Source organism: Filicampus tigris, chromosome 13 (assembly GCF_054856515.1).
Source record: "Filicampus tigris isolate MCC_2025a chromosome 13, RoL_Ftig_1.0, whole genome shotgun sequence".
In the NCBI taxonomy this organism is placed as follows: Eukaryota; Metazoa; Chordata; class Actinopteri; order Syngnathiformes; family Syngnathidae; genus Filicampus; species Filicampus tigris.
In genome coordinates, this window is record NC_141229.1 from 7,997,570 (window position 1) to 8,021,169 (window position 23,600).

At 41.5% G+C, this 23,600-nt stretch overlaps 2 protein-coding genes across 4 annotated transcripts in view; one reads left to right on the plus strand and one right to left on the minus strand.

Moving 5' to 3' along the window:
* pacrg (PARK2 co-regulated) overlaps positions 1-502 on the minus strand; it is a 226,836-nt gene extending 226,334 nt beyond the window's left edge. The window contains exon 1 of the mRNA XM_086050317.1: positions 139-502. Within this exon, the coding sequence (XP_085906443.1) occupies positions 139-406 (268 nt within the window). The 5' untranslated portion in view covers positions 407-502. The remainder of the gene's footprint in view (positions 1-138) is intronic.
* The window catches only part of luzp1 (leucine zipper protein 1), a 55,109-nt gene continuing 31,584 nt past the window's right edge, over positions 76-23,600 (plus strand). For 2 of the 3 annotated variants that reach the window (XR_015089404.1, XM_086050306.1), the window contains exons 1-2: positions 76-412; positions 22,667-22,724. The gene's annotated coding sequence lies outside the window, so the exon portion shown is untranslated. The remainder of the gene's footprint in view (positions 413-22,666; positions 22,725-23,600) is intronic. The other variant, XM_086050307.1, reaches the window with a different exon arrangement.

Below are 23,600 nucleotides of genomic sequence, written 5' to 3' on the forward strand. Positions count from 1 at the left end.
GCAAGAAGGAAGGGGGGAGAGAGGCGGGACCTCGCAGCCGGGGAAGGGCGTTCTCTTTGCGGTCAGAGCGGGCAGAGCCATCCCGAGGGGTGGGTCCTGCTCCGGCAACAGGAGGAGAAAAAAAAAAGGAAAACCCACCTTTTTCATTGTTGGGGACGCGGTGGAATGTGATGGTTTGATCTCGAACGGACTCGGGGACGGGATATCCGAGAGAAAAGGGCCTATTTGAGGGTGAAGTGAAAGGTGGAAGAGGCACCGCAGGGCTCCGCGAGAGCGGGATGAACTTGTCTTCTCCTCCGCGGCCGCAGTGAAGGCGACCGGGGCCGCGTGAGCAACACTCCAGCCGCCGGTGGCAGCTTTTTGTGGATTTATCGCTCTCTTTTCCAGACTTGACGACGGAGCACATTTTGAGGTACAGTCATGTCCCGTTTTCACGAAGTTATCTTCACGTTTGTGTGGCCGTACATGAGCTAACATGGGCCGGGGCGGCACAAGTGTTCAACTGCGGCAAGTTTCCCCCCTCCAACCCTTTCTCCCTCCTCCTCTTCCTCCGCTCGCCTTTGGCCAAAATGTAACAGCTCAGGTGCTTCAATGTAGCTTCGACGCGTCGTCAAATGTCACTGCACGGCAATTTTAACCCGCATTTGGCGGCGTGTTTGTCATATTTTTAACGCTTTGGGACTCACCGGGCCAGTACGACGACAGGTCTCTCGGCTGAAGTTGACAATCCCCGCGAACATGAATATGCCAAAACTGTCCGTGCAGTGCCAAATAACGTGTACGAAGACGTTTTTGGTTTGTTCTTATGATTCCGAATTATTTTGTGTTTGTTTTTGTTTACGAGACAGCTCATTTTTTAAAACGAAATAAGTACAAATTAGTGTGATTGACACGCAGTAAGGTAGTGGTTGGGAGACTTTGTACCCGGACCAAGTGTTTGTTTGAGCGTGTCTTCCGCACGAGACAACAGCACAAAAACGCAGCCAAAATCGCGTTCATATACGTTTAACTCTCCTAAATGTGTTAAGTTTTTTGTCATTTCTAAAAGGGTGTTGCTAGAAAGTGCTGGCATTATTGTACAAATCACAACACAACTGGAAGCTGTCACACAGCAGGGCAACATCATGTTGGACAAGCAAAAAGCAAAAATGGAATTAGTATTTTTTGCTTTCCATTTAGTCTTGGTGTAATACAGTTGTTGAAGACAATTTCATATAGAACTTAAGTTTTGATTTTATAGTACCGAATCATACCACAATTTATCTCAAGGTACATTTCCTGAGGGTTGGGCCATAAGATCTAACAGAACCTCAATTAACAACTATTTATATGAGCCATTCTTAGGAGGGAGTAGTCCCCTTTGGAAAAGTTAAAAACTTTGACAACACAAAAACTCTATGGGGTGTCCATCGGCCTCTAATGGCGAGAGTGTGTTCTCAAAGACGATCATAATCCATTCAGTGACACTAGCTGGCTGATATTGAAGTAACATTGTTCAAATTTTACATTCTCACGTGATACTTGCTGATCTTCAAGTTGTTCAAATTTTACATTGTCACGTTCCAAAATATCGTGCAAGTATAAATAAAATTTGACCAGGCACCAGTTGAGATTACAACTACAATTGTACTGTACGGTCACTCGCGAGTGACCCGATTTACAAGTTTTTCGAGATATGAACTATTGCTTGGCAGATTTTTTTTTCCCTTTTTTGCTTTGACTTGCGAACAGAAATTTGAGTAAACCCACCTCGCATCAAAACAAAAAACAAGCAGTGGTTTGGCTGAATGTGAACAATTATTCAAACCAAGAGGCTTCAAGTTGTTTATTGCCTCTCCCAATTAAAGTTTACTGTCAAACTAAATATAAAACAAAGATGATTAATATTGTTTATCCAAAACAACCACATAACTTTGCTTGAGGAAAGTCCACTATCTTAATAAGGGGTCTTCTATCCTGTTCCCCGAGAGCCGGCGTCCTACCTGTTTTCCATCTGTCCCTGCTGCAACACACACCTGATTCAAATGATCAAGATCGTTATCCAGCGTCTGCAGACCATTGGTGAATATCTGTAGCAGGGAGGGATGGAAAACAGGCAGGACAGCGGCCCTCGAGGAAAAAGATTGAAGACTCCTGATCTTAATGCTAACACACAGTACCAAACGTCATAGGGATTAGCATCAATGCTAATAAGGATTAGCATCAATGTTGCTGTGTTATAACCCTTTAAGCAACGGATGTTTGAACACAAACAGGGAGACAATATAACAATATTCACAGGCATATTTTCTTTATCCTCTGTATGAAATGACAAACATTACAGCTTTATGAGTCATTTGTAAAAGTCATCTTGGGTATCTCTGTATTATACTACCCCCTGGTGGCCCAGGTGGTCTCACCAGAAGGAGCACATTGTTGGGCAGAATCAGATTAATGGCATTTTCATTCGTTTTAAGTGGGACAGATGATTTGTGATGTGATTGCTTTGGGTTACGAGCGTGGTGACAGATGTACATGGCACCACTGTTGTCTTTTTGAAGACCCCTGGCAGTCATGTACTGGCATTGGAAGGGAAATGTGTTTGCAGAGTTATCCTGTCACTTATTGCCGTTTTTATAAATATTGCACAAATGAATAAACCTTTGTGTATTAATTGTTTTGCTCAGATTGTTCTGATCAGCCTGACCCATTCCCGTGCAGGACGCAATCTGTGTGAAAGGATGTTCTGGGACAATGGGAACACAAGTAGGCACTGTTGGTCAAACAATCTCGACTATATTTTCTAAAGAAGACAGACATGACCATTTCAGCTATGAAAAGTGGAGCTACAGCCACGCAGAACTCATCCAGCCAACATGAGCCTGTCTGCTGAATACGACACAACCAGTTCACTTGGCCCTTAATTTCCCACAAAGTAGATCAAGGAAGTCTAGTCAAATACCCATGAGGCTCCATCCTCAATTGGTGAGGTTAAGATGGACTGAGTGGAATGATGTTAGAGTAGGTTAATGATATGTAATTGAGTTCAATCCATTAACTGGCAATGGTTCACAGGAAAGTATTTTTAAAGATGCTCATCATGTTTAGTGACATTAAAGAACAATGGATGATCAGTTGTGATATGTTTGCAGCCCTACTAGGACTGTTTTAAAAATTTTGGCTGTGTTTCTATGCTGGAACAGACACACACACATGCATTTGTGTTCATTGCATGCGTTGTGCTGTAGTGCATGCACTGACCCAAGGTGGCTAAAGGCAAAACAGTACAGTGTGTGTCCTGTGCTACAAATAGACGAGTGTGTGCCAACGATAGAATAGGTAGTTGTCCTGTTGGAAGAATAATCTGCCAGGTGGGGCTCTTAAAAAAAAAAAAGAAAAAAAAAAAAAGCAGCACAGGGAGCGACTGAGATGGTGGGAACCTGCCTTGACCTGTTTGCAACATGAAGGTGAGCAAGAAGAAGAAGAAAGAAAAACATTATTGAGGAGTTTCTGGAAAGGCGGCTGTTGTTCACACCTGCTGAGCCACTTCTTTGAAGCCCTGAAAATCTGTAATTGAGCGTTGATATATTTGCCCTTGTGTGCGTGTGAAACGGTTTTTGATTGCTTGCTTCCTGGGATGGTTTTTTACATGTGGTGGTTTTGAAGTTAAATACGTAACATAAGGCAAATCAAAAACATTGGCAAAATGATCCATGTGTCTAGAGTCTGAGGAATTTGTGTTCCAACTTTCTGCGGTTTCAGGACTTATTTGGAAACGATACCCTCCAATGAACAGCCAGTTGCCTCTATTCAACTTTTTCAAATTACAATGACCTCAGTGACTGAAAATCTTCACACCCATCTCAGAACATCCTTTCACACAGACTGTGTCCTGCCTCTCGTGGCTCTGATACTATCAATACATTTCCTGGTTGACTTGCCCCCTCCCCCAGCCCATTCTGTCTCAGTGCATTCACCTTCAAACGGTCCTCATCGAAAATGAATTTTTGGTTCAATTCTGACTTGTCTGTTTTTAGAGGCTTTGGACTTGGGCATTCAGTTGCTGTAGATGTCATGAATTACCTTGTTCTCTTAATGTTTGATCAAGAAGGCAAATAGTTTGGACCACATTCTGGTTCAGGAGTTGTCACTTTCCTCGCAAAGTAATAACCGTACCTGTCTCTCTTCTTTGCCGGCCTAAACTATCCCTGATTGGTTTTCCACTCGCCCAGCGACCGCCCCGCAAAACTAGCATACTCTACTTTGGGTGAAACCAAAAACAAATCATTACGGGTGTCCAATAAGGGTAATTATCAGACTACGCTCTCAACCTGAGGGATTACAGAGTGGCTAAATGACTGTTCCTGGGGATTAAATAAAACGTATTGGGGCTTTCTGGCTTGGAGAATCAAACCGCTGGGAATGTCCAACCGAGCTTGTCAGCGGTAGCATTACCGGCAGTCCACACATCAAGGTTTATTCACAGAGCCCCTGCTGTGAGTGGAGCATGGTCACATTAGTGTGGAATTACAACTGACGTCAAGTGTTGCAAGTACGTTAAAACAGCTTGGAAAGATTGGTATTTTTTGTTTTAGTTGAAACCTAACCGGAAATTATTATGGGGAGACTGGTGATGTTAACCAATAAAACAAGCAGAAGAGTCAGAGTAAGGGGTTTGTTCTACAATAAATGCGCAAAGGTCCGTATATTCTCAAAGCGCATAAAGCGTAACCTCCATATTAAATGCAATAGATAGTGCATGGAGAATTAGGGCCGGATGGTGTTGACTATATTTAGTGGTGTACCCGCTTTAAGGCCTGCTAAACCTTCTCACCCAGGAATAGAGCTCCACTGTACATTGATTGGTATATTACGCATTACGAGCTCCCTCTTGAAATAGCACACATGAATCATGAGCTCTCAGAGAAAGCTCGTATTAAAGCCCATGACTGTGTGTCCTCTTACAAATGTGTGTTTTGTGATAATGTCGTAATGGGCTCAGTATCCGGGACGGAGGCCACTGTTGACAATGTGCAGGACAGCTGGAGTCATTGTCCATTAACAGACCTGCCGGAAGATAAAAATGATTTGGATGTACATTGTACAGCTTGTCATGGTTAAGATTTTTTTTTTCTGATATTCTGACTTTGTTTTTATAAGTGATATATTTTTAGGCTTTAGGGAGGAGGGTATTGGTGGTGCAGTGGTTCACAACTCACATCAATTGCGACTGACTGGTGACCAGGGCGTTCACTGTTTGCCCAAAGTCACTTAAGGCTGTAGGACACCTTGTTACCCGGAATAGGATAAGCAGTAGGAAATAGATAGACGTTTAGGCTTTGGTATGCTCGATAACTAAATATTGATTGATGGATTGATCAGTGGTTTTCTCCGGGTACTGTGGTTTCCTCCCACATTCCAAAAACATGCATGGTAAGTTGATTGGACTCTCTAAATTGCCCCTAGGTGTGATTGTGAGTGCGGATGTTTGTCTCTGTGTGCCCTGCGATTGGCTGGCAACCAATTCGGGGTGTCCCCCGCCTACTGCCCGAAGACAGCTGGGATAGGCTCCAGCACGCCCCGCGACCCTTGTGAGGATAAGCGGTATCGATAATGGATGGATTGATCAGTCTATCGTCATCTCCATTTTCATGTTTCAACTTGAAAAAACAAAGCTAGTTTTTCATTTGTAAAACTGTGTGAAATATTTTCCAACAATTTTGGAAAGTGTTTCTGGAGCTCCAGATCTTGGGATCCTGTTCACAAGTAAGGGGAGGATGGAGCAGGAGATTGACATGCGGATCGGTGCAGCATCTGCAGTGATATGGGCTCTGCATCCGTCTGTCGTGATGAAGAAGGAACTAAGCCGAAAGGCAAAGCTCTCGACTTACCAGTCGATCTACGTTCCTACCCTCACCTATGAGCACGAGCTGCGGGTCGTGCTCATAGAGACAAGATCTCGGACACAAGCGGCTGAAATGAGTTTCCTCCGCAGGGGTGCGTGCTTTCACTTAGAGATAGTGTGTGAAGCTTTGCCATCCTCGAGGGGCTCGGAGTAGAACCGCTGCTTCGCCGCATTGAGAGGAGCCAGATGAGGTGGCTCGGTCATCTGATTAGGATGCCTCCTGGACCACTCCCTGGTGAAGTATTACGGGCACGTCCCACTGGGAGGAAGCCCCGGAGAAGAACCAGGATACGCTGGAGAGACTTATGTCTCCCGGCTGGCCTGGGAACGCCTTGGAATTATTCCAGAAGAGCTGGACGAAGTGGCTGGGAAGAGGGAAGTCTGGGCTTCCCTGATAAAGCTGCCAGCTCCTGTGACCCGACCCCGGATAAGCGTAGAAATGGATGGATAGTGTGATCACAGTTTTTTTTTTTTCATTGTCTCGACCTGATACAACTTGCAGTTTCTTATATCCATCATCCTTACTTCCAAACAAGGTAGTTGTCTGAATAGAAGCCCTACCCGTATTTGATGACACGTGATGACGCATGGCTGTTTTATTGTTGTGGTTTTGAAAGGTGCAGTCATTGGCCAATGTGTTTAGGCTTGTGGTAGCAGCAGTGTCAAATTTCAGTCATTGCTACTGACGAAGAGCTACTTGTTTTGACACCCATCTGTTCTCTTAACAATCAAAAAGAACCTACGTACTTTTTACCCACTTGTCTCTAATACTGCATACACCGTAATCTCTTCCTTCTGCCAGTGTTTTTTTTATCAGCAGTTGGCCATGACACTCTTGTGACTTCAGCTGGAGTTCAAACTACTTGAACTCTTTGTAAGATTGCGCGAGTATCTGTCTGTGCCAAAGCACTTTTCAAAGGTGCTGCTCGCAGCCATGTACATCTGTCATCAGGCTCTAGAAGCTAATATGTCAGTCACTCAGCGAGCAGTCGCCCATGAGTACAATTCAGCTCTGAGATTTCACACACTTTTGCTCAGGTTCACATTAAACACTCACATTCACACATGCACACAAACACGCAGACACACACAAAACTAATGCTGGCAAATACAGTGGGGTGCAGGAGGAGGTGTACAGTTAGAAGAATTACACATGTGCTATCAGTTTTTTTTTTTTTAAATATATTTCTTTCAGATAACCATTGCTTATTTTCTTGGTTGAAGAATTGAATAAACCGCCACCAAATGGAATAACAATTATCCAACTATGCAATAAATCTAATTAAACCGGAAACATCAAACAATGAACCAGAGAATGGGGATCAATCAGTACTTTTTGATTAGCCCCTTTCGTTGGTCATTAGTTAAATTACCTTCCTTGTTTATCTGAAAAGAAACCAACAAAGAAAACTCTTTTGCATTCCACTTAATGCGTGCTCGCCGTTTAAGAATCCCATGTTGGAGCTAGAAAAACTCGTGTTTATACAACATCTCCTGCGTGTGTGAGGGTGAATGAACCCCTTCTCGTTAGTCCCCTAAAGCGTGCCAAGTAACTTCCTCATTATGGGCAGTGCCGGTGGGCCCTCTGTCTCTCAATGGCGTTTTGGTCCAAGGGAGGCCTCGCCACTGGTGTCCTGCTGGAGAGCAAGCAACAACTTCATGGAGATCTGCACCGATGATTACGTTCGGTACACTTGATGCGCAAGCTCACCACATAGATTGTACTGCAAGAGACATTGGAATCACAGGTGATAGCCTTCCCCCAAACCGATGTAGTCTCCCGTGACGATGTTGAATTCAACTTGAGCAAGCTACCCGACCCCCAGTTTCTCTTGGTTCTCCAGCATTACTGTGTGAATGAGCTTGACAACCTTCTTTCCTCGAATGAAGTGCTTTTAGTGCCTAGAGGTAGAAAAGCACTGGAACTGCAGCTCATTTACCATTTTACCTTGTCTTATTGAGGATGATCATTGTGTGGGCAATCACGCAGTCACAGGTGCTGCATATAATGATTGACATGTAGACCACCTGTTTGTTTTTGAACGACTTAAACCAAAACATAAGCCACAGAGCAGCTAAAGAACACTGAGCTAATAGAATGAAATCCAAGCTCTTTTTGTAAGGCCAAAAAAGTGAAAATGTCCAGGGAAAGGGGATTTTTGGTTACTCTACAGTACCTGTCCCAAGAAAAAAAAACATATTTTACCTTATGCTAGGAGATGCCACAACGCGCACAAATATCCATCCATTGAAATTATTCTTTAATTTGAATAAATCTTTTTTTGTTGTTGTTGAACTTGCTGAAACTATTGCAGACTAATCATTGCTCTGTGCTTCAGACCTCTTCCGCAAATATGCTGAATATTCTGAGTCATTAAGTTTAAGGAAAATCATTTGAAGCCTTCATTTGAAACTTGAAACGACTGACGCGCCACCTCAATCGCTGCTCAAGGGGAAAATCCTTGTGTTCTACTGGGTGACACACAAGCTCGCCTGTCAACTTAGCAATTATTTGAAAGACATATGCTTTCCTTTTTAAGTCAAGTCTCCAGAGCCTTTCCCCATCCTTTGATTTATAGAAAAATTCCCTTTATCAGAATGTAGTAAGTTGCTTTCGCGTTTGTTTACATTCACATATTTCACGAGCAGAACTCCAAAATGACTCAACCGATATTCTCAAAAATGTTTAAATGGGTGTGGCATCAAACAAGGAAGAAGCCATAAAGGAGTTGATTTAGAAACATGTTGTCAACTGACGTGGTAAGCTCGGTTGTTTGGCAGTCGTCAAGCACTTTGTAGTTAGTGCCCATCAGCGCTACCTAACGGACTGGCATGGAACATTATCGAAAAACAATTTGCAAATTTACAACCATGCATGATTAGTTTTTAATGTTCACCAAATCAAGTTCGCAAACAGCTCAACCATCATCTGCAGTGGTTGCTCACCATTGCCTTTCTACTATTATTATGCTAGCCATCAAGATACGAGGTAAGGCATTATTGTTAGGCCTTGGTGGCGGTCCTTTGATATAGATGAACAACGATGTTATAATGTTAACGGTAGCAGGAGAACAAATTTGCGAGCCAAAGGTAGCATATATTTCACCGCAGTTTTTACACAAACTGGCATTTAACGGACGTCGTCCATGCTTTGATATCCCCATTCCTCGTGAATTATTCACAAGGATGTAATGGCGACCTTTAGCCAGACTTCTAAACTGCTTCCTAATGCCATATTTCAGATAATTTATGAACACCAGTTGCTCCCGTTGTCATCCACAAACCTAGGCACTGCTGCCCTGCTGTGGTCCATGTGAAGGTTCATGAACTATAGCGTGTAACCGAAGAACATCATCATCTGGTCTTCGTTTAGCTTCCCTACCGTCCATCTTTTTCCCTATCGCAAGGGAACGGAGATGCAGTCAGTGTCAAGTCCAAAGATGCCACGCTAGAATGTTCTTCATTATTCGTGGTTGTGTTGGCTGATCATTAGCACGTGTTTGACATTTTTCCCGGGTGTTCCGCTGCTTCCTGAGGTGTCTGCACTTTAGCAACCCAGTCTGCGGTACAGCTTCTGTTGTTTTAACGTCTTTTAAACAGTCTTGATTAGTCTTTGCCTGGTAAAAACTCGCATATGAGTCATGGTCGGATACGTCTCGCCTCTTTATGGATCAGCAAACAGTCATAGTCCATGTGCAAACACTCCAAGAAAGGGAATCTCATAATCACACGGTCAATACATTAAATTAAGACTCCTCTAACAGGTATCCTTATAGATATCCTGATAGTTGAAGGTGATAAGAAGTCTTAAATATGTAATCAGGCTGATTCAGACTCGCTCTACCCTTTTATGGTTGGAGTTTGAGCCGTGAACTGATGAGTAAGATTTGTTCGCTGCTCTACTTTGTCATTTGCACTGCCTTATGGTACAATGTGAAGCGTGTTCTCTTATTTTGTCCAGTCAGAAATTGAATTCAGCAGCAGTGAGGTTCCTTCTGGGCATTTTGTCCTCACACGTGACTTTTTGTTTTTCTTCGACGAAAAAAAAAGTACCTTCATCTCCAGTTTTTATCTGACACTGGACAGGCTACCTTGTTTAGGGTAGAGGGAAAGCAGGAAATGGTTTTCAAAAACATGTAGGAGGCTCAAGGAGGCACAGCAAGCCAGCAAGCGGGAGGTGAGAAAGAAGGGATGTTTTAACAGTGGATGCTACAGTCAAGACATTTCTTGAAAATTCCTTTAACTTTTACTTGTGTGCGCTTGAATTGTATCTCCTGCGCTTGGGCTTAAATAAACGAAGCCCCTATTTTTTTCTGTACACCCCCCAACCCTATACACCCCTCCACTGCGCTTATCTTGCCTACTTGGCCCAGGAGTATTTTTGGATGCTAATGAAAAGAAATCTGAACTGCCTATCCTGAAAAGCCACGTCTGGGTCAGCTGGGTGGAAACTTGCGTTACTAATGTTCTTAACATTGTCTGTGTGATCCGTGTGTTGTTAATGTTCGTGCTTTCAGTGAAGTGTACAGCGCAGGAATGTTGTGGGCTGTAGGGGGGGGGGGATAGGGTGGGCTGTGGACCTAACAGGGCTATATCTTCTCTAAAAGAAAGGTGGGGGTAGAAGGTTCAGGGGCATATTTGGCATATTTCAGGAGCCATTCCAGTCTGGTTCAAGATGCATTCTTCCTGGAGATTGACCAAGCTAACAGACGAGGGAGGGAGGTGAACGTAACACTTGCCTTGTGATCCGGATGATGATGATTCAGACTATATTAGTAAGTTGAGAAGACTTATAAGCAGGGTACTCGCATAGATTTAAAATCTTAGATTTTAGTAATGTACTTGAAATCGTAACAGATTTCAGTATAGTGCGTGGTGTACCTTGAGATGACCAACACCGTGCACCATATATTTAACAATCTGTCCAACAAAAATCAAGAGCTTCTTTACCAAAACCTGACCGAGCCTGATCCATTCCCGTTGACCGAAATGGAGAGGCGGCAATGTGCCATAGGGCATCCAAATTGCTGGAAAATAAAAAGAAGCAGCTTGACACACTGTTAATATGTGGTAACTCCATTTTGCAACACATTCTTGCCAACTCTTCTCATTGTCATTTCTATTGTGGTAAGACTTGGAAGATTTATTATATGAAGACTCAACTCTGAGGGCGTTATTTTTGGAGAAGGGCGCGTGTGCTCGGCATAAAAACTGGCACATCTTGATTTTCGTGCCTGCTGGAGTGGTGTCGTGATCAACACTGAAATGTCGATGAGAAACTTGAGTCATTTCTCATTTGTGCTGTATTTGCCACATCATATCAGACACATACAAAAGGAGCATTAAACAAAGCAATACATCGGTGACATATTAACAAGTAGATCAAAATATATTGGTGCCAGCCTACCATGGATAAATGCACAGTGTGCTGTCCTGTCTAAATTCTCGGATCGGATCAATGATCTGCGAAGTAGGACTCATTAAAAAGAAGGGAAATAATCACCTACGTTGCCACACCATGCTGTAAACCTGAGCACCATCCATAATAGGCAAAGTGTTGACACAAAGTTCTTCACCCAGCAGCTGGTTTTGTATATCTTGGATACCGACTTTCCCATTTTGATTGTTTTTGTACCCAGCGCTATAATATCTCTCTTTCAACATCCCCTCCCATGACTACTGTTACTGCTTCGCTCCTCCAGGATTTATGAGGCTTTAGTCTGTTATTTGCAGTCAGTTGGGCACTGACTGACGCGACAGTGGTTGGCAGGAGTTTGTTGTGGAAGTCAGAACCGGAGCAGGGCTCAGCAGAAGTCGGGTTCACCCAGAGGCCATGAATCAGTGTTCAAGGCCGCACTGAAGATGAGTGTGCCGACATACGCTTGACTCCAGACCTCTGAAGCTTTTGAATATTCGGTATTGTATGACAGAGACCACTGAATGTCATTCACACAAGTGTTAGCAATTAAAAAATGATCAAATAATCCAATTTTTGTTTGGGGTGGATGCCTGTTGTCCTCAAATGCTATGTCAAAGTGCATGCTCATGTTTTGGTTTTTCGGATGTCTTCATCTTTTGATCTCAAAGGAAAAATGTAAGTTAAGTGTGCCACATCCAATTCAGTTCCTCCTTTGAGAGGGAACATATTAAAGTGACTCCAAAGCGCGGTCATGTTTGGGGTCGCTGAGCACTTTTACTTGCACCTCTTGTTGGTTGTTTCGTCTTTAGATGTGACATTAGATGTAAAAAAAAGTTTTGGAATTTTTTTTTTTTTTTAAATGCTGTAAAAATCGTAACATTTTCACGGTATACTGAGAGGAAGAAGTGATGTTTAATTAAAATACTTACAGAAATGTACTACTGGTGCATACAAAGAGTTAATTGTAATAGTCAAAACAGAAATAATTTTTTGAGGGGGTGGGTGATGGGGATGGGCATACTTGAAAGATTTCCATTTTACTAATAAATATTGAAAATAGTATTCCTGGCTTCCCCAACCCCAAGTTCTGGTAAAATTATGGGCATGGGCATAATAATTGCTTACTAACATTCCAGCCATTTACGGTGTCACTTATAGTAGTTGTGAAAGTCTTCGTTTGTGTTTTCATGACTATTATACTGCCCCCTGCGCACGCTAGGAGTCATACTGAGTTAATCATGATGAACGAATGGTTTCATTCATTACAGTCTATTTATTTATTATTACTGTGTTTTATAAAGCATATGTTATGAAGTGCTATTTTCCTTATTAAATATCACATGACACATGCTTTTTTGGGGGTGGCTGGAACTGAGTAATGCCGTTTTCATTCGATTCACGCGGGAACCATGACTTGTGATATGAGTGTTTTGAGTTACGAATGTGGTCAGACGTCACAGGACAAATTAAACTCGTATTGCACAGGCACCACTGGATCGAAACGAATGATTGAATTGTAATTTGGGTTACAATGTTGCCTTTTCAGCGAATGTCAATATAGTCACTCATTTTTTACTTAAACACAGCCATTGCCTCTTAGCCCATTAGCTTCTTTTTAGCTCACTTAGGTGAACCATGTGAAGGGAAATGCAACACACACTCCTGTCCAGGTTTTGTATCTACTGGGCGGTTATCAAAATAAAATTCCTTTCGCAGATTATTTTACTTGTGATCAGCAAATATACATGTTCTAAGGGAGAGGAATGTTGGGACGCCATAGCAACCTGGCTATTAATCACTTCCCCCGTCTTCTATTTCTCTGCTGCTGCTTTGTCTTTTGTTATTTTTTTGCTTCACCTCTTTGTAGACCTTGAGCAATTCTCCAGTTTTCATGGAATTGTCAAGCAGGTCAATCTGGATAACAAGTTCAAACGGAAAAGGAAAAAAAGAATCTCAAGTAATGGATGAGACAAAGGGTGGGAATCGTAGAGTAACTCTAGCTAGAATATCATCAGGATGATGCCACAGTGAGTGTGATAATGAATACAGTCAAAGTATTTGATTATGTGAAATTGATTTCATTAATAATAATCAAATAATAATTTGAGGCCAACTTGCATCCTTGACAAATGACTAAGGCTACGTTCAGACTTCAGGCGAAAGCGACTCAAATCGGAGTTTTTTTGCGTATATGTGACCTGTATGAGATTTTTTTTCAGCGTCTCTTTGTATGAAATCAGTGAGAACATGTTCTTTCCTGTCTAAATTATGAATGGGTTAACTTTACCCAGGAGGTACATTACATCATTTCAGCATCAGCCATTAGGATTGTCACTTTCAACAGACAAAAAGACAGACAGTCTTGTGCAAGTCTTTATGACGGCAAGTGTCTGTGAGGGCTGTTTTCCAAAGCAGCAGTTTATCTTGGACTCAGTTGGATACGCTCAAAAGAGGAGTTCTGTCTGGCAGACCCAAAACCACAAAACAAACAGCTCATCAATGGCTCACGAGACAACAGCCTCAAGCAGTTAGCAATGGTCAAAAACGGCAATACAATAAAATGCCTCATTATAAGTATTCTTGCCTTTTCTTACTTTTGATAATAGTGCCCTTATTTGAGACGTTTATTGATGTAATAAAGAAAAATCAATTTTCTACTTTCATACATTCCTCCATTGCCCAATGTATTGCCATGCCTTGATTTAGGGGCTTTAATCACTGTGGTGCAGATACTTGCAGACCATGACTGCTTGGCTATTTCCAGCATCTCTTTTCTGCTTTGTTATTTTTTAATTATTATGTTATTTCGGTTTCATCCAACTGAGGGCTGTTTTTCGTAACATGCCAGCATTGCTTTTGAGGCGCGTTCTCACGATATAACCAGCGAGGCAAAAAAAAAAAAAAAAAAACCTGGCTAAGGCAGCTAAAGCCCGTATCCCACTGAGTGGCGAAGGTTTGCGAGTGTTTGCGCACGGCCCGAATGTTGATTTTTCATAAGGGTTCGTTGAAGATCGGTAACGGTCACAAAGACGTTCGGCAGGCACTCGCAAACCTTTGACGCTCATTGTGGTATAGGGGCTTTAAGAATATTCAGAGGTTGTTTTTTTTTTTTTTTTTTTGTATGCACATTTCCAAATTGGTGTCGGTCTCATCTGTGACTGGCCATGAGGATGATCTTATAAAAGTAACGCGTTGTCTTGTCGGTTTGGGATTTTTGTGGCGTTTCTTCCTCAAGGCCTCTATTGATCAGCTGTCTTTGACGTTAAGTGACATACTTTGTTTTCATTAAAGCTAAAATAAAGACAATCTTTTTGACCCACCATAATTACTTTTTAAAAAAATGAGTTTTCTGAATTTCACTTAACATAAATGGGATACTTATTTTTATTTTATTATTTTTGAAAGTCTTTTTTATGTGACATATCAAACTATTAATGCAATGGCATAACTCAAACTTTATAATGTACATTGCTTACAAATGATCACATGATCACATTTAGGGACCATCTGCAGTCACACAATCTGGTGAAACTTTCTCTTTAAGGTTGAATGCATACCGTGCTGGGATTCATGTTTTTTTTTGTTTTTGTTTTTTTTTAATTACATATGACATATTATTAAAGCTAGATAACGCTGCCGACAGCACGGAGTGTGCAACAAACCTTAACATTTTTGTTCTTAGCTAACACAAACTCCAATGAGTGACTGTATATCCGGCTTGAAAACGCAAATCTCTCTCCTTTCTCCATTGCTGTTATGTGTTACGGTATGGATGTGTGAGGCGCCAACGTGTAGAAAACGTGACACTCCGCATACATATGCAAGTGCTTACTTTTTTAAATGATCAATTCTACAACTTTCCTAGGAAATGATATTGTGCCGTCATCGGTGAGCTATTTTTAGAACGGGCCTGCAGGCTACTATTGTGGTCCTTGGGGGGGACCCTATCCTAGACTGATCACAAGTGAATTGCAGGACATCGAGTGGGAGATCTTACCATGTCAGCTGCATTAACATCAGCTATGTGAACCCATATACTCTCAGTTGATTCCCAGAAAAGTGATCAAAATGTGTTGAGGAACTTCCTTTTCTTTCGTAGCAGAAGCTACTAGTATTTGTAGTGTTTGTGTTGATGTGTTTGTATAAAAACAAGTTAATTATTGACTTGACGTTGTCCTTTGCCAGCGTTGGTCTTTACAGTTTAAGGTGCATTTATCGTGAGATAACACTTGTGGAGCTGCGAAAGGAATGTGCGTCCATGTGGACACATTCAGTCCCAGGAGCCTCACAGGAATCCCATAACACTCGCAGGTCCCTGAGAGGCTCATTTGTGCACTGTGGAACATTGTTGAATACCAGGCATATTTTATGATCCAACCTCAGCCCGTTTCCTCCCTTTCTCCAAGCGTCTGGGTTTATTTGTGAGGCCCGGCCAGTTTGGGCCCCCCTCCTCTTCCTTCTCCCTTGCATTTCAGTGCATTTATCCCGTTTGTCTACTGCATGTATGTGCAAATGTGTCAAGGTAAGGAGTTTAGATTGCTGCATTCATCAGTTTTTTTAAAGGCATAGTTTATTGTACATGTGTGTTCCTGTAGCCGTGAAAAGCAGGTGTATAGAACATGTGTTTTGACTTCCTAGTCAAACATGAATACAAATTGAAGGCTTCTGGTTCTTGTTTTCTACCGTCTATTTTTTTTTTTTTCACATCATGTGCCTCAACAAGCGACAAACTAGTCAGTCACATTCACGGTTTCAGATTTATAGTTTGTTATCTGATAGTTAAGGGAGGTATTTCCTCGTTTGTCCTGTAGGTCTAATTTAAGGTAATAAATTTGCTTGGACTGAATATGTTCCACATGTGCAACAAATTTAATTAGCATGACACATTTTGGGGCTATTAAACTCTCTGTTATATAAGCTATAGTAGTGGTCCCCAACCATTTTTGCACCACGGACCGATTCAAACAAGTACCTGGTTTTCGCGGACCAGCGATCCTTCAATTATTTATTTATTTATTTATTTATTTATTGATCTCTGTGCAACCCAGTCCCAAGTGGCCCGCAGACCGGTGGTTGGCTACCACTGAGCTATATCTTATAATCGTAGTTAATCGGTCGTCATAATCTTTCTGTTGTTTATTGTAGCTAAAGGGGAAGTCAACAACCAAAAATGTCTTTACAATAGCATGTTCTATGTGCCTCCACTCGTCAAAACACGGCATTCTGATTCAAACATTTTTTGTCCATCTCACGGGGCGGCCATTTTGCCTCTTGCTGTCGCCTGAAAATGACATCACAGTTGCTCAGAGCTCAGATAACGACCACCAATCAAGAAAACAGGTGAGCCGTGATTGGTCGTTTATTTGGAACAACTTGCAACATTTGTGAGACAATCGCAAGGAAAACATATTCTGTGCCACTTATTGGCCAGCTGTAAGTCAAACAAAAAAACAACACCGTAGCCTTGTGTGATTGTTTTCTTTGTAATTTTACTTGTGTTTCATGCAGTGTATTCGTCGTGTTTTAGCGACCCTGCCCCCCTCATTCCACATGGACCTCCTTTTCCTCTCTCTCCAGGTGTGTACGGGGCTGAAGAATGCTGCTAAATTAGCGCTTTATCTCTCTGCTGAGTGAGCCGCATCTGCACTCCCAGCAATGCCAAGCATTTCAGACACAATTGACCTTAAAAGGAAACAATAGCAGCCTATCAATTCTGCTCTACCACTCAGTGAATGGCTCGCTCCCGCATGGGCAGGGTCCGGCTCGCGCAACAACAACAGCACAAGGAAGTGCTTGGCAGCTGAACTTTGAAATGGAAGAGGAATGGCAGAGCACCCGTAGACGTGTTTGCTGCAGACAAGGGTTAAAAAAAAAATAGCTTCCGAAAGGCATTTTAAAGGTTTATTGAGATTTTTCAAAAATGACAGAGGCTACACAACATATTAAAATGTAAACAATGATTGCACAAAATCCTTACGTCACTACTGAAAGTGAAAATGAAAGGTTGATCATGCAAAAGAATCCAGTCAGACAATAACAGTTTGGGTGACACCGTCAATGGTGATAATTTATTTATCTTTTTGATCAAATGGTTTTAGATGATCAATATCTGATGGGGTTACATTTACGATTAGCAACGTGATAAGATTTCCCCAAAATTGTCAAAATGCTGAGTCTGGTTGGAATGGTAACTTCAACCTGAGTACAATGCCTGGATGATGAGTTCTGGAGTTTTTTGCGTTGGAAAAAATGGCCTTTTTGTGGAACGTTTTTTTATGATGAATGAAAATCTGGTAGAAAAACGTCTTCTTCACATTACAGAAAAATAGTATAATTTCATTATTTCTCACTATACTGTATATCTTCATTTCTTCAATTCTGTCTACTACTCGGGGAACCTCTTCTCTTTTTTTGCTGACAAATTGCAGTTACAAATATCGTACGGGCCGAAATTTGGAGGAATTATCCAAGTCAACGCGTGAAAATTACTTTGCTTGAAACATCATCTATTGTCCTAAAAGTTTGGCTTAGTGCAAATGTACCAATGTTTGTGAGAAGAGCACCATGGGCAGTAGAATATGCCATGTACTTTGGTTATCAATTGCTTTTTCATCAATTGATTTGTTATGGAGGTGTTTAAAGTGCTCATTCCATGTTCTAGAAAAATTTCCACAAAGGGGGTGGCTACTTTTTGTATTGATCCTTGATCTGGTTTTTTTTGACGTCACCTAATTGAGTCAATAGTTCCTCTGCTGGTTGCAAGTAGATTTTACCTTTTTAAAATCATTGTTTATCCGGTGAATTGGACCATTTAGCCAACCTTGCTTTTGCCCACTTGGGCGTTAGGGGATTTCTGTGTAACAAAAGTATTTCTGTTTCATAAATAAATATAATAGTCCATGTAGCTGTGCTGTGAGTGCGTGTAACGTTTAGTATGTTTTTATGGAACAAGCCAGAGCTCGAGGGCTGTTAGTCATTAGATATTAGGACTGGTTCTGCAGGTTTACAGTCAAGTTGGAAGCGGCGAATGGTTTTCTATTTGACAGCTTGTCGGCAAAATTGTCGCTCCACCTCTCTGCTGTGGCGGAATGCAAATAGCAGCAGGAGGAGGAATGCTGTTCAACACATGAGAAATCAACTCTCTCTCTTCTCCCTTTCTCTCACTCCCTCTGCTACCACAACCTCCTATTTCCCTCCTCCTGTCTGCGACATTCTGGACCTTGACTTCCTGTCTCTCGCCGTCCTTCTCCCCTTCGCGCTTGCTCTTTCTCACCCTCGTCCTCGCCTCTTGCAAGGCATCCTGCCCGCTTTGTTTGACTTGAGCATTCCTTTCCTCCCCGAGCAGACAAAACAACCCCAGACCTCTCCGAGCTGCAACCCCCAGTGTGCGCGCGCACACATATCCTGTTAATCACTCAGGAAATGGGTGCCCATACAAACGCCTGGCCAGTGGAACCCCGGATGGAGTTTCAGGCCTTGAAGTTTTCTCCAGCGGAGGAACTTGAACATGATCCGTCTCGTACCCATTCTTTCGTTTACCCTCATTTCCTATTTTGTTTTACCCGACGGGGCTCCCTGTGTCCCCACAGACGATCGTCTTCTGCGCTTCATTTGAATCCAAATATTTTGCTATCAAACATCCACCTTCGAATGAGGTCAGTTGCTGCTTGACAAAATTTAATTGGCGCTTTCTGTTTCAATCCAATAGTAGGGTAAAACAGTTTTTCTGTGTTTCAGAAAATGCTTGTGACACCGTAGGAATTAAGCCCGATTCCAAGATACCTCACTCTGTTTTGAATTGTGGCCAATTTCAGGCCAAGTAATTTGTTGTGCATTGTACAAATTGGCAGCTTCCAACCAGGTATATCATCGGATGAATCTCTAACCTTTAAGAAATTCATTAGTTGATCTTGTTTTCCATGTTGTCAATAAAAAAATACATATTGGCATTTTTTTTTTGTAGATTTTAGTTTTGCCCGTTTATCAAAAAAGATCAATAGTCTTCGGGGCGATTTTTTTTTTTTTCCCTTAGACATTTGGAGCCGTGTGTTGTTTCTTAACAGTGAGGATTAGCATTATGGGTCTACAGATGCAGGAAAAATCTTGATTTGTTTTGACAGTCTTGCCGACTCATACAGGAGTTAAGTGGAACAGCAAATAACAGAACATAAAGTGTGAACAGTCGGCTCTTAAGGACATTTCACATTGCACTTTGTCAATCACCACATTCATTTGTGTATGCGCTGCCGTGGCGCAACGATGAAACGCCATTCCGCGCGCGAGCTGGGTGTCCTGTCGGCAAATGCACCTGAATTGGAAAAATGTTCAATTAGGACAGTTAACACACTGTTAGCACAGCAATGGACTGAGACTACGATGAATATTCCACGTTGGTTGAAAGTGGTAGAAACATGCAATTATAGCTTTTTTAACAATGAAAATGTGAGCTCAAAATAAAACACAGCATAGCCACAATTGCTTCATTTGTATCACGTCTCCTCCTACTCATTCTAAGTAAAGCTTTTCTGTTGTAACTATTTTGCGTGTTAAACCAGAGAAAAACAGCACCAGGCCATTTGTGCCAAATATGGCACTTGCACTGGGTCGCCGTTGTTCCTGCACCGTCCTGCGTGGTACCCCGCTGTGAACGCCACAAAAACCAATAAGTGCAGTGTGAAAAGGCCTTTACAGGGTGTACTTAAATATCATTAACTATGACTTTCCATTCCAGCCCATTTACTTTTCACAGTTTGTGTTTGAATCTTAACATAACACTTAAGATTGTCGTGTATGGCCAAGGTTTGTGCCTGTATCAAAGTCTCTTCAATAACACAGGCAACAACTACGCTCTGGTCTGCCATTCTTTTTTGTGGTTGTACAGGCTTAATTTTTACACGCACTCAGTGTATCGCCAAATGAAAACAATGTCAATGTCAAAATTCCAAAACACAGTTATCATGTGAATGAACAACTGTTTTTATCTGCGTTCAGTGTAACATGGCCGTGTGTAACAGTTCTTTAAACGTCTCCTGTGCACCAAGATAAACATTTCCCGAAATAATCTAAAAGATAGGCATGGCCTTTTTTAAAACACATCAGTGACAGACATGGCAGTTTAAGAATGAATGATAAAGGGGCAAGAATAAATCTTTAGAGCACGTACGGACATGTTTAAGATGAGATCATCTCTTGGGAAAACAGACTTTACAGGTACTAAAATGTCAGCTAACTGTACACTTGTTGGTTTTGCAGAATTTAGTTTTAGTCAAATATATACAAATGATACATGAAAATGACTCATTTGAAAGTCCTCCTACAAAAAAAATCAAGCCAACTTTTAGTATGCTGGCTAACAAGAAAAATATTTGATACTTTGGAGTCTTAAGTTATGTTTTGAGATTTTGTCACAACATTACATTGGATTCAACCACCGTAACATACAGTAATGTTGGACAGATGCAAATGCTTAAATATGCATTGGAAATGACATTTTGCAACATCCCAAAGGCAGTTAACTCCGTTTATACTGCTCAGCCTTCCCATAGCTAGCATCATGTTGGATTTCCTTCAATGGCAAAATTAACAGCGCCTTTGCTGGTTGCAGACAAGGAGCACACTCATTAATGCAATTAATGAAAAATAATTACACACAGAATTCTTAACTATCAATGAATCAATTAGGCTTATCCTTTTTTGCAAGTATATTCAACAGAATTGCAAAGATGCCACACATGGAATACATTTGTTGCATCAAAGAGTTCTGCTAGACTGTTTACGAAGAGACTTTTGGCCGCAACCTATGTTTTCAGTGAACATTTTATGAATGTACTACAGTGTTTTATCATGCAGTGTGGAAAATCCCATTTTGCGGCAAAGTTTCTCAACAATCCGATGACATTTTGCATCCCATTTTCCACACAAGTCGGATACAGGCCGGAAATTTGTGTGACAGCAACACCAACGTGGCGGTTTTGGGTATGAAAAACAGTACTTTGCACAGCAGCCCGGTCCCCCCCCACGTAGGCTCTAATGATCTCTGTCACTGTTTGATTCATGTCGAGTGGGTTTGGGAGAGTGTCTCACTCTTGAGAGCCACAAAAGTAGCACGCGGACGCCAACGAAAGAACTATATTCAAGTCGGTGTAAGTAGCTTTTTCTTTTTTTTCTTTTTTAATTTGTCAAGTAAATTACAAATGCCAAATATAATGAGGTAGCATATGTAATTATGTTATATTGTGGCTCTCGTTGCTAACCACACCAGTGATTTTGGTAATAACACTTGGGTCGAACCTTAAGCCTTTTTGGTTGGGTTAGGGTTAGGAGGCATATTTTGGTGGCCCTGCCTGAATCGGAACTGGCCCTGTATATTCGTGATATACTGTAAGATAAATTTCAATGATTATTTCATATTTTGCATCTGTATAGTGTATTATTTAAGCCTTTAAGAAAATACTTTTGTGTAGGGTTTTTCCCACGAAGTCCCACCAAGCCAACAGAGATGGGAACAAAAACAGGAAGTAGGTGCGAAAATAAAATTAGAAATGGCGCTAAACAAGGCAATACATGCTCAGTCATCCACACGACTACCGGTGGTCATCTTTGCCTATCATGATACTGAAACACACAAATGTACCTGACCTTTGGCTTTAAAGACAGCTTTCCTGAAATGTCTTGTGTGTGTTCTAATCCCCCAAAATCATGACAGCATTTTGGAGAAACTCCAAACTGTCCCGGCAATTTTTGGTCTTTTTTTTTTTTTTTTTTTGGTACCCTTCCACTTAGTTTTATTGAGCACAAAATTTTGACTATGCTGTAATTTGAAGTTCTTCCGTCTGTCTCGTCCTTCTCCCTCCACACTCATCCTTTTAATTCAGTCCAGACTGCTGTCTTAAATCTGGATTCTCTGCGCTTAACCAAACATATGGAATGCTACTGTGGTGGAATGCTTGTCTTCTGCGCAGTCTGTGTGTATGCGTGTGCATGTGTGTGTTTTGAAGCGCTCGAGAGCTTCTTGGGTCGTTGTTGATGATGATGATTATGATAATAGTGTGTGTGCTTGTGTGTGTGTGTGCGTGCCAGTGCCTCCCCAGAGAAGTGAATAGGGCCTTGTGCTGCCGTGGCCAAACATGGCTTGTCTGCTCATGCATGAGTCTATCGCAAAGCCCACAAAACACGTATCCACTCCCGGGATGTTAGTATGACTCCATCACATCCACAGCCCTCATCCACTCCACACTGGGATCATTGTCAGCTCCCAGATGAAGGTCAAACGTAGACGCGAGCAAAAGGTGCCGATTTGTCAGACTGGTTATTGCCTTTTTGCTAACCCAGTTGTTTGTTTGTTTGTTTGTTTCCAATCACAGGATGGAGACTTTGGGAAGAGGCGTTTAACATGTCAGAGATGAAGGATGTGTCTGAAATGTGAGTTTTATCTTGTTCCACTTATCTGCAGTTCATTAAGAGCACTTTACATTTCAGGATTGAAAGTGCTTGGTACTGAACTATTCTCTTTTAGTGGAAATGTTGCTGCATGCTTTTCTATTACGGCCCAGTTCAAGTTCACTTGGGTGCAACATTTGCTTAAATGTCTGGAAGTGGAGAATACAGCTAGCCGGCCTCTTACTCTTGTTTGCCCGTGTTATGCAAAACAATTTTCATTAAATTTGGTGGGTAATGAAGCAGGTACTTGGTAAAAAAAAAAAAAAAAAAATCCATTAAATTAATTAATTAATTAATTAGTAAATGGAGGCCAACTTATTTCTTCTCAACAACGTAATTTTGTTTTTTTTTTACTTTAAGACTCCTAAAAATGATTAATTACTGTATATATTTAATTATATTTACATCCATTTGATTTGTCTGTAGGCGCTTGGTTCTTATTCTCTTTCAACTGGTATTGGGAGCTAAAAAAAAGCAGACATCCAATATATCGGCTGATTACTGACATGCGTAGCAATCTCACAAAGGTAATTTACAAAACTTTAAAACATTGTATTCGTCTTAATGTAGATACCAGTGGACATGGGAATTAACGGTTGTGTAGATACAGTATTTGTTTATTTCTCTGAGGTTCAATTTAGATGATATTAAAATGCTGTAATGTGCTCTCTAAAACTTGCATGGGAAAAAAAAAATAGGATGTGCTCCTTGACGTGCCCGATGGCATGTTTCTGCGAGGACGTTATTGTCATCTGGCACTAAAGTGTAATGTTACATTGTTTTACAAATTCCTTTTTTCTTATCTTGCTCCTCTCCACCCTATCGGGGTGTGAGTGGGGAAGGTGGTGTGGCACTTTC